The 11,300-nt window shown below is 46.5% G+C and overlaps 1 protein-coding gene across 1 annotated transcript in view; it reads right to left on the bottom strand.

Moving 5' to 3' along the window:
- Nucleotides 1-5,144: 5,144 nt before the first annotated feature.
- Nucleotides 5,145-11,300, bottom strand: part of CDC25A (cell division cycle 25A) — an 86,167-nt gene continuing 80,011 nt past the window's right edge. The window contains 11 exon segments of the mRNA XM_073632883.1: nt 5,145-6,181; nt 6,709-6,820; nt 7,183-7,313; nt 8,827-8,850; nt 8,853-8,927; nt 9,008-9,091; nt 9,157-9,197; nt 9,200-9,248; nt 10,396-10,398; nt 10,546-10,692; nt 10,782-10,853. Coding sequence (XP_073488984.1) covers nt 6,041-6,181; nt 6,709-6,820; nt 7,183-7,313; nt 8,827-8,850; nt 8,853-8,927; nt 9,008-9,091; nt 9,157-9,197; nt 9,200-9,248; nt 10,396-10,398; nt 10,546-10,692; nt 10,782-10,853 — 879 coding nt within the window. The 3' untranslated portion in view covers nt 5,145-6,040.

Genomic DNA, 11,300 nt, shown 5'->3' with positions numbered 1-11,300 from the left:
CAGGAGAATCTTGTTAATGATCTCAGCTGGGACCATAGTCACCAAGAAAACAAAATCGCTAACACTACACAGTAAAGGACTGAAATCCTGCAGCCCCCGCAAGGTCCCTCTGCTCAGGAAAGCACATGTACAGGTCCGTCTGAATCAGATGTTCATTAGCAAACTTCAGAGGAGAACTGGGTGAAAGTATTGTGGTCAGATGAGACCAAAATCAAGCGCTTTGGAATCAACTCAACCTGCCATGTTTGGAGGAGGAATGCTGCCTATGACCCCAAGAACACCATCCCCCACCGTCATACATGGAGGTGGAAACATTATGCTTTGTTTCCACCTCCATGTATGACGGTGGGGGACAACTTAACCACATCAAATGGTAAATGGACAGGGCCATGCACCGTCAAATCTTGGTTGAGAACCTCCTTCCCTCAGCCAGGGCATTGAAAATGGGTCGTGGATGGGTATTCCAGCATCGACAAGGACAAAAAAAAAAAAAAAAAAAAAAACCACACACACACAGAGCCAAGGCAACAAAGGAGTGGCTCAAGAAGACGCACATTAAAAAGGTCCTGGAGTGGCCTAGCCAGGCTCCAGACCTTAATCCCATAGAAAATATGTGGAGGGAGCTGCAGGTTTGAGTTAACAAATGTCAGCCTGGAAACCTTAATGACTTGGAGAGGATCTGCAAAGATGAGAGGGACAAAATCCCTCCCGAGTGGCCAACTACAAGAAACGTCTGACCTCCGATTGCCAACAAGGGTTTTGTCACCAAGTCATGTTTTGCAAAGGGGTCAAACACTTATTTCGCTCATTAAAATTTTATAAATTGAATTTTGTATGTGTTTTTCTGGATTTGGGTCCATAAAGAAAGTTGCTGAGCCTAGAAGCCTACCCTTTACAAAAATGTTAGGATTCAGGATTGTAGCAATCCAAAGATGAAAAATAGGCATCTGGCACAGACAAGAAATTTGGCCAATAGAGTCATTTTAACAGGTATGATGATCCTGCCCAACCACAAGATATGGGTTGCCCGTTTGAGAAGGCCCTAAGGTTGAGTAAAAAGGAGGGTAGTTCGCTTGGCATGTGAAATTATTGTTAGTAAAGTGCACACCCAGGTAAGAATTTAAAGTCCAGGGAGAAGCAAAAAAAAAAAAAAAGTTTGAGATGCAATTGGAAAAGGGGCAGAAATTTATTAAGGGCCTTTGTCTTGCTTTCCATTAATAAGGAGGCCCAAGATACCACCAACTTGATGGCCCACCACCTCTATTCCCACAATATCTTTCACTATCCATGATCAGATGACATCCCCAGCATGAACAGGCCTTGGGGGGGGGACAGGACATTAGTGGACTTGGCTTATGAATGGCAGAATCTAGGTTATGAGATGGCATCTAAAGCCCCAAATGACCACCCTCATCGGATGTCACAGCTGGTTCAGGCCCTGCAGGGATCGCCACAATGTCATAATCCACCCAGATTCTTGACCGGCGGTGGGCTCAGCATCCAAGCACGCCACTCCTGCCCCTATTCCCTGCTTGGCACGCCAAGTGAGCACTGGAGGAGCAGAACAGCGGTGACCAACAGTCACTGATCTGTGATCAGAATGAACCCGAGAACTGAGTGATCAGCAGTGATGCAGTTGCCAGAGTTAGAGGCAGCTGCAGCATTGGCCCAAATAGGGAAGTATTTATGGATGACAGATAATGGAGGCGGCGTTAACCCCTAAAAACCACACAACTGCATGCATTGCAGCTCTATTTACTTGAAGGGTTGCATTCAGAAGTAGAACTGCCTGTTGAATGCAGCAGGAGATGCAATTCTTGCTGTGAACCCCCCCCCCAAGTAAACAAGCCCTTCTAGCATGGACCTCGCTTGGTATTTTCTAGGGTACCAAGGTAGTAAATAGAGCTCAGCCTTAGGCCTCGTACACACACACAAAATTAGTTGCCGAAACTCTGATATGACAGTGTTTGATGGAGTGTACCAACAGTTGGATTTTAAGCAGACATTTGTTTGCCAACTTTCCACCAACAAATGTGGGACGGCAGGCAACGGTCTGTTATCAGATTTTTTTCCTATCGTGTGTACACAAGTCCGTCACACAAAAGTACAAACACGCACGCTCGGAATTAAATGCTCAAACACAACATTAGCAGAAGGTGCCCAAAGGGTGGCACTCAAGAGCTGAAATTCCACGTAGTGCATCACTATGTTTGTGTTTGTTAGCTGACAATTGTGTACCGTTTGCATGCAAGACGGTTCTGGCGCTTTGTCTGCCAACAATCAGAGGGATTTCAGAAGGTCTCAGAGGGATTTCAGAAGGTCTCAGAGGGATTTCAGAAGGTCTCAGAGGGATTTCAGAAGGTCTCAGAGGGATTTCAGAAGGTCTCAGAGGGATTTCAGAAGGTCTCAGAGGGATTTCAGAAGGTCTCAGAGGGATTTCAGAAGGTCTCAGAGGGATTTCAGAAGGTCTCAGAGGGATTTCAGAAGGTCTCAGAGGGATTTCAGAAGGTCTCAGAGGGATTTCAGAAGGTCTCAGAGGGATTTCAGAAGGTCTCAGAGGGATTTCAGAAGGTCTCAGAGGGATTTCAGAAGGTCTCAGAGGGATTTCAGAAGGTCTCAGAGGGATTTCAGAAGGTCTCAGAGGGATTTCAGAAGGTCTCAGAGGGATTTCAGAAGGTCTCAGAGGGATTTCAGAAGGTCTCAGAGGGATTTCAGAAGGTCTCAGAGGGATTTCAGAAGGTCTCAGAGGGATTTCAGAAGGTCTCAGAGGGATTTCAGAAGGTCTCAGAGGGATTTCAGAAGGTCTCAGAGGGATTTCAGAAGGTCTCAGAGGGATTTCAGAAGGTCTCAGAGGGATTTCAGAAGGTCTCAGAGGGATTTCAGAAGGTCTCAGAGGGATTTCAGAAGGTCTCAGAGGGATTTCAGAAGGTCTCAGAGGGATTTCAGAAGGTCTCAGAGGGATTTCAGAAGGTCTCAGAGGGATTTCAGAAGGTCTCAGAGGGATTTCAGAAGGTCTCAGAGGGATTTCAGAAGGTCTCAGAGGGATTTCAGAAGGTCTCAGAGGGATTTCAGAAGGTCTCAGAGGGATTTCAGAAGGTCTCAGAGGGATTTCAGAAGGTCTCAGAGGGATTTCAGAAGGTCTCAGAGGGATTTCAGAAGGTCTCAGAGGGATTTCAGAAGGTCTCAGAGGGATTTCAGAAGGTCTCAGAGGGATTTCAGAAGGTCTCAGAGGGATTTCAGAAGGTCTCAGAGGGATTTCAGAAGGTCTCAGAGGGATTTCAGAAGGTCTCAGAGGGATTTCAGAAGGTCTCAGAGGGATTTCAGAAGGTCTCAGAGGGATTTCAGAAGGTCTCAGAGGGATTTCAGAAGGTCTCAGAGGGATTTCAGAAGGTCTCAGAGGGATTTCAGAAGGTCTCAGAGGGATTTCAGAAGGTCTCAGAGGGATTTCAGAAGGTCTCAGAGGGATTTCAGAAGGTCTCAGAGGGATTTCAGAAGGTCTCAGAGGGATTTCAGAAGGTCTCAGAGGGCAACAACTAAGTGTGGGTGGAATATGAAGACAGCTGACATAGGTCATCAGGTTTCATGGCATTTATTATCCTGTAAAAAAGGAAGAAGTTTTTACATACAAGTCATTTCCCTACAGGACAGTGTACACCTTACAGGAGTTCCAATTACTGGTCAGTATATATGATCTCATCTCAAGTATATGTACAAAATTTAACAAGACAAACGATAAACCAGATCACTCCGACCCCAGAAGAAGACATTCCATAATCAGCATTTTAAAGTATAACTAAAGAGGCAACAAAAAAGCTTTAGATGGAGTGGAGAGGGATTAGACCCCCTGTCAATTATTGCCATCTGTGCTCCCTTTAAAAAAAAAGTAGATTCAGCGAATTTGGGATTTTGTTTCACTTTCAATAATAGATAAACCGTTACTGAAAGTGAATGTAAAACAAAAACCAAAAGTTTTGGGTTGTCTCCAGAAAATAGGTGAAAACTTCCAATGGGGGGGCACCAATTCTGGTAACCCCCAAGGGATTCCCTTACATCACAGGGCTTTCCTCATATCCTGTTTGGCTATGGGACAGGAGGTGAAGGTAGATCTCCCCCAAATGGGAAAAACACATGACAGGGGGTGATAACCCTCCCCTAAAAGTTATGCCGATAGTTCTACTTTAATGCCTTAAAATTACGAGCATCTGGAAATAAAGGCTGCCCCCCCCCCCCCCCCCCCCCACACACCCCTATGCGATAAGGCTCCAAAAGAAGCAGTCCTTTCCTGAACGTGCATCACATACATCTCTAAAGCAGGGAAGCCATACTCCGACCCGGTTCACACGGGTGCAACATTTGCTCAGACTTTGAGCGCACAAGTCGTGCCCCATTAGCGGCAATGGAACCGTTCTAATAGGAGTATTGATGGTCGAGGGTGTTCGGAACGTACCCGCCAGGAAGCCACCACTGCACACCGCCAATCATAGACAGCGAGGCATTTCCCGGCCGCTGCTGCACATACACACGCTGCCTATAATCGGCGGTGTGCATCGATGGCTTCCTGGCGGGTACGATCCGAACCACCCCCCCCCCCCATTAAAAAAAAAAAAAAAAAAAAAAAAAGGGAGCGTATTGAGACGCTCAGACTTAGAAAAAAAAAAAAAGGTTCCTGCACTACTTTTGGTGCAAACTTTGGCACAACTTGCACTTTCTTCTGTTAAGGTCGTGCTTGGATGTCGACTTTGAAGTCGCGGCAGTGTGAACCGGGCCCCAAGTCACTGTCCTGGAGTAAGCATGTAGCATAAGTTACCAGCTGCTTCTATCAGGAGGCTTATCACACAGGTGTTCCCTTTATCCTTTAAGGGTCCATTTTGGGCAATCATATCTGATGAAGCTTCCACCTGGTGGCTGCTTGAGTCCATCGCTTCAGGACAGAAGCTACAGACCAGTTTCCCGAAAAACCCAGCTGTGGCCATTTAAGAATTTTATTTTTGGGGGGGGGGTCCATCATGCAGTGCTATGCAGCCTTGTGTAGGTAGAGCACAAGGCTATAATAAAAAAAAAAAAAAAAAACAAAAAACAAAAAACAAAAAAAAAAAAAACTGATGGATCGTAAATAAGCTGCAATACGGCAAAAGCTGCCACGCTGGAATAAAACATTAAAACTTTATTAGCACATGACAAAGTTAGTGGTCAGGGACAGACGGTCTAGCGGTGCGATTGGCACAAGACAAGGAACCGCTCGGCCTCTTCCCCCGCCCCACATGAGAACTGCCGCATTCCGGCCAGCTGCTCCATAATGTAATGCCATTAACCATAAGGGCCACTAGAGTGGAAACCAAAGTCCCTAACACGACCGATTTATGAAAAGCAGCAGTTGCCCATAGTAACCAGACTAAAATGGTTGCCATGGGCAAAAGGCTCCACTTTTCATAAAACAGTCTCTAGGACATTTGCCTACAGAGCCTGCGCCGCACCCTCGCAGAGTCTGTTCTTCGGTGCTGTAAGATTTAAAAACACTGATTAAAAAAAACACAACCCATAAAACATGCAAACCAGGCTTACGCCAACATGGTAAAAAAAAAAAACCCTTTGGAATAAAACCGATCGTGTCAGTGCGAATTCCTGATTCATCTTCAACTTTCACAAACTGAGAAAGAGAAAATGTCAAAATAAAAACATTGCCGCGTACAAGATAAGCAGAGTCATCCTCGATTACCGTGTCCCCGGAAGTCTCAGTACCAGGACGGCGGTCTGAAGTCACCGGTAAGGCCGGCAAACTCCCTCCCGCCGCCATGTGCAGGGGGGGTGCAAACAAAAAACTCAAAGACTTTAGGAAAAACTCTGGAAGTGGTCAGTCTCTGGTGCAGTCGGTGACCTCAGAGGTACATCTGCTCCAGGCAGTTATATATAGTCCCCGGTCTGACCGGATACACAAGCCTGACCCCCCCCGTCTCCCAGAATTCTGTGCAAATCTGATGGCATCTAGGAGCATTGAGGCGCCATCTTCTCCCACTCAGCGGGATGAATGCCGCTTGACCCCTCACAGCTTCTTGAGGCGGCTGTACAGCTCCCGCTTGCTGCGCTCCCCGGCCCAGGTCCGGCTTTTCATGCGGAATCTTCTCAGGTCCTCTTTGAAGTCCTCGTGGAGCATGGGGCGGTAAGTCTGCGGCTCACAGAATGACTGTCAGGGGGGGGAAAAGAAGACCATGAAAAATCAGATATCCTAAGAAAGAAAAAAGTTCCAATGCACATCTCTAGCCACGTGTTTAGAATAAAGACGTTGTAGGATATCCATTTGTGTGACTATCCCTTCATAACCAGAAGGTCAAACAAGCTTTATTGCAAGTAATGCAAACTCACAGCACAAGACTGGGACACGCCACTCACTCCTACAATACTTCTCCCCCAGTAGCAACTTGGTCATGAAGGTGGCGTGTGGGGGGGACCGGCGATAAGCAAAGGGCCATATTAACCACTTGCTTACCAGGCACTTCAGCCCCTTTCCTGCCCGATTTTCAGCGCTCACACTTTGAATGACAATTGCACGGTCATGCTATACCGTACCCATGACATCATTTTTCTCCCCACACAGAGCTTTTTGGTTTTTAGGTGAGGCCCCCCCCCCCCCCCCCAGCAGATGGAGCCGAAACGACTTCTACTGCGTCCTCAACAACCAACAGAAGTTGTGCAGCTCTATATGATGCTCACCTTACACTTGGCGAAGAAGTCCTTGTAGCCCCCAGCCAGGATGTAGAGCTCAGGGTAATGCAAACTGGGATACTCATTCCTCTCCCGGTCCTTCTCTCGTAGGAACTTACACCTGCAACCAAAAAGGAGTCAATGAGTGAAAACCAGAGGAGCAACCGACTGAGGTCTCAGCTAGTGGAAACTAGTAGACTTTAATTACACTCACTAAAGGGAGAGATCTGTCAGATCAAAGTTGCCTCAGCAGCCAATAAGGTCACAACAGGTGGTGGGGTCTTAGCACCAAAGTTAGGCCCACAGAATGGACTATCCAGGAGGATTAAAGATACTTGGTGTCATCTTTTTTCAGGTAGGGCCTTGGAACTGACAGTCACTTCAATAAAAATTGCATGCAGAAAGCGGCCATAGGACAGTTGTGAACAGCAGAGAAGTATGCGACACTACATGAGGGAGAAGGGAACACGGCTGGTCACTCACATTCGTGGCCCGCGCTCGGAGGAGAACTCGCAGTGGAAGATGACAATCACGCGATTAGTGCCGTGGGATTGGATGGGGCTCTTCAGCAGATAGTCCTCCAGCTCCTGCTCCATGTGTAGGTTGATGGCACCCTGCAAGAAAGCCCAACACAGGTCACCATTGTGGAGTTACAAGCATCATGTATACTGTAGGACTTCATAAAATATGTACAGCTGTGTGCAAATCCAGATGGGGGATGGGATTATGCCTTGATGGGTGGTTGTGCTTTGGCAGACTATTTGCATGCATACTGGGTGATACCCACATATGATGCCAAACCTCCATAACTGAAATCCAGTGAAAGGAGAAGGCCAGGGACTGTCAGGCTGGGAAGTCACCCTGCCAGCTCTTCTCACCAGTCACAGTCTGCCTGCATTGCATAGATACAGACATCACTGGCTCTACAATAAAGAAGATTTAAAAACCCTGATTTAACATTCTAATAGAAGTGGGAACTGGAGGACCCAGATAAGGAACCCAGCGCACTGACCAAGTAGGGACAAGGGTGGGCAGAAGGGACATGCGCCCCTGGCACACTGTTTATGTAGGAAAAGGAAGGAGTGGAGTGCTCCTTTGTACCCGCCTCACTTGTAAACACAGAAGCCAGCTTCCATCGTTGGCTTCTGCATTTACAAATCGACAGTATGCTTCTCCGCCTCACACAGAGCATTCCCTGACAGCCTCCAGGCAGCCGCTGCTCCTGCATTGAGGATTGGGCAAATAGCTACAGATTGCTGCATAGTACCACAAACACTGGTGCCATTTAATTTCATCTGGGTGCAGAGAGGGTTGCACAGTTTCCCCCTAGGCACTGGATGACTTTGCCCCCTGGCCTTTATTGGCACTTTGCATGTATTAATATTTTTTGCTAGAAAATTTAGGTGCTTTAAAGTTTATTTTTAGTCACTTACTGCTGTCACAAGGAATGTCAACATCAATTGCAACAGGTCCTCTTTATGGAGAGATCTGGGGTCTACGAGACCCCCAAATCCCTCAGCACTTAAAAGCATTTGAACTTGCAAGATCTGAGATTTTGTTTTTTTTTATTATTTAAAGGCTCGCTTTTTCATCTGGGTAACAGAAGCAATGCCACATCACTTTTGGGTTACTATATCAGAGCCCAGCAAAGCCGATCCGGTCTTTGCGGGGCCCCGATCAGCCGCCCGAAGCGGCAGCTGGTTGATTAGGACGGGAGATCTCGATCAAGTCATGGAAGCTGGGACATCCCCCTTTCACTGCTTGTAAAAAGCAATCGAGCTGCTAGTTAGCCACTAGGATTGCTTTTACAAGATAACCAACAGGCTCTAAAAAGTGGTCCAGAGGATGGATGACTGCAGCTGCAGGCATCATACTGGTGAAACTACGTGACATACAGGTACGCTGCTGGTTGGCAAGTAGTTAAACTAGCGCAATGCACTACTTTTGCTGCGGTCCAGTGCAATTTAGCCCATTCAAAATACAAAGGCTCTAACTGCACCGTATGCGAGTCGCACACAAAACGTGCAGCGCGTTCCTGCGAGATTACCAAGTGTGAACCGGGCCTTCACCTCTCAATTCAATGTTGAAACGGTAGCAGAAGACTCAGTAGCGTAATCTTCAACTCACCTTTATGTGACCACCCATTATACTCGTAGGGGGTATCTGCAGTCAATGATGACACATCGCTCAATGAAAGGATCGTAGTTCCCGTTTATTATCTTGACCATCTGTGAAGGAGAGAGATATGAGCCCAGCAGGCAGGGGCCAAGTACAGTAAAAATCAGACACGGCTCAGAATGACACTCACCACCTCTGGGGCGATGTACCTGAGCTCCTGGTGTCTCCCGCTGATGGTGGGAAGAGGAAGACCTTGGGAAGGAGTGAGGAGAGTCTCATTACACAAGCCAAGCGATGGCGGAGTAATACAAATGGATTATAATCCGCTGTGGTGAGTACCTTGGAGAAGTCTCCAATCAGATCCCTTTGGTCGCTGTCAATATATTTTCTATGGTTTCTTTGGAGAATGATTTTGAGCGATTCAGGTTCCGCTCTGCGGGTGCACAGGGGGAGAGAAAAGTCAATATCACATATACGAGAAGAACATTTCAGGACATAACGGGGTTCATTTATTAAATCTGGAGTGTGCAAAATCTGGTGCAGCTGTGCAAGGTAGCCAATTAGCATCCAACCTCAGCTTGTTCAATTAATTCGGACCTTCACCCTCTTCCTCAAGTTCTTTATTCCACCCCTCCCGCAGAAGGAAACCAGAGCATCCCCCCCCCCTTCACTTTTAGAAGTCTGGCCCCTCCTCCCCAATGCACGTCAGTTGCCTTAGGCTAGAACTGCACGATTAAATAGTTAAGAATTGAGATCGCGTCTCTCACCCCCCCGGCGATCTTGTAGCATTTTTCAGATTCTATGCAGAGTTCTCTGCTCAAGCCACCAGCTGTTAAAAAAAAAAAAAAAAAGTCTGCAAAGTTTCCCAACATTCCTCATTGTAACGTTTTGTTCTTTAGATCAAAAGGAATGAACTTCAGTCTGTAAATGAGGGAAGTTAAACACTTAAGACTAAAACCTGACACTTGTTGGTTTCCAAGATAAAATATTTTGCTAGAAAGTTACTTAGAACCCCCCCAAAAAAATTTGATATAATATAAACATATATAATATATCTTAGATCTAAATTTAATGTATATTTATATCTTTCTTAGAGGCCTCTAGAGAATAAAATGGTGGTTGTAGCAATATTTGATGAAACACTATTTGAGCCGCAGTCTAATGCAATTATTGGCGCGGGGGTTGGGGGCAGCAAAGTTAGCCCAATTTTTGTGTGAGAAAGTTTTGCTGCAAGAATCGCGATCTTTATTCCAAGAAAAATTAAAAAAAAGTGATTTTATTTTTCCCAGAATCGTGCAGCTCTACCTCCTGCCTGCCGTGCCTCCTTGGATACGCACATCACATCCCAGGAGGCTTAGCCTTCCATTTAAAGAAAGGAGTTGGGAGGGGCCTATAGGGAGTGTCCGAGAGGCCCAACCTAGAAGAGCCGTCAGGCCTTTGATGTCAGACTGAACGTGGCGGCACAGGACGGAGCGCGAGAAGATCTCAGCGGGATAATGCTGGAGCCACTATATGGGAGTGTATCGGAAATCTGGAGATACCACACATATATAATATATCCATCTATATATTACACACTCCCTGGAAGGAAAGGTATCCATAGATTTTATATATACACACACACACCTGGAAGTTGATTGGCTACCATGCAGAGCTGCACCAGATTTGCTCTCGATTTTAATAAAACCAATCCCCCCCCCCCCAACGTGTATAGTGTATCATGCGTACCCTCTCAGCTTCGTGGTCGTCCGTCACCTCGCACATGCTGCGCCGCCTCTTTATTTTCTCCGGCATGTCTGCTTGTGCCCGCTCCATCCTCTTCAGTGTAGGTCTGGCCACAGGAAACCTCCTCGTAGGTGATTCGGCCTCACAAAAACTGCAAGGGGGGGGTAAACACGACAGACATCAGTACAATGCCCTCTACACCAGAGGGAAGGGGGGAGTCAGGGGGTTCATCTACTCACCAGCCCAGTGCTTCTCATAACCAGGGGAGCCGTCATAAGACTGGCAACGCCAAGAGTGATTTCCGGCTCTGTCTGGAGAAAAAAAAAAAAAAAACCCTTTAATTTACCATTACAGGTATACAAGCGGTCTTGTCCACATCGGACCTGTGCAGTAAGCCTAGTTTTTTTTTTTTTTTTTTAAATTTGAAGAGTAGAATGATCAGTTTACTATATAGAATATATAGGACCTTCTTTTCCCACCAGAGCCATTATGTCTTTTACATCAAGTGTATAAAAGTGCTTGTAATGATGGCAGCTACCACCGACCCCCCCCACCCCCCTAAAATGATAGATTTCTGGCTTCAGTGCTTTCAGCCCCCGGCTCAAAATACAGAAAATTGACTCAGCAGTACTGAAGCCAGATCACTAGTATTTTCAGAAAAGCCTAGCGATGGTAGCCGACACATTTCCAGGATAGGTGGACTTGCAAATTAAAAAGGGAAGCTTTTTCTCTGGTAAGCTTACTTATTTACCTATCCC

This window comes from Aquarana catesbeiana, linkage group LG05 (assembly GCF_042186555.1).
Source record: "Aquarana catesbeiana isolate 2022-GZ linkage group LG05, ASM4218655v1, whole genome shotgun sequence".
Taxonomy (NCBI): domain Eukaryota; kingdom Metazoa; phylum Chordata; class Amphibia; order Anura; family Ranidae; genus Aquarana; species Aquarana catesbeiana.
This window is presented reverse-complemented; position numbering and strand designations above follow the sequence as displayed.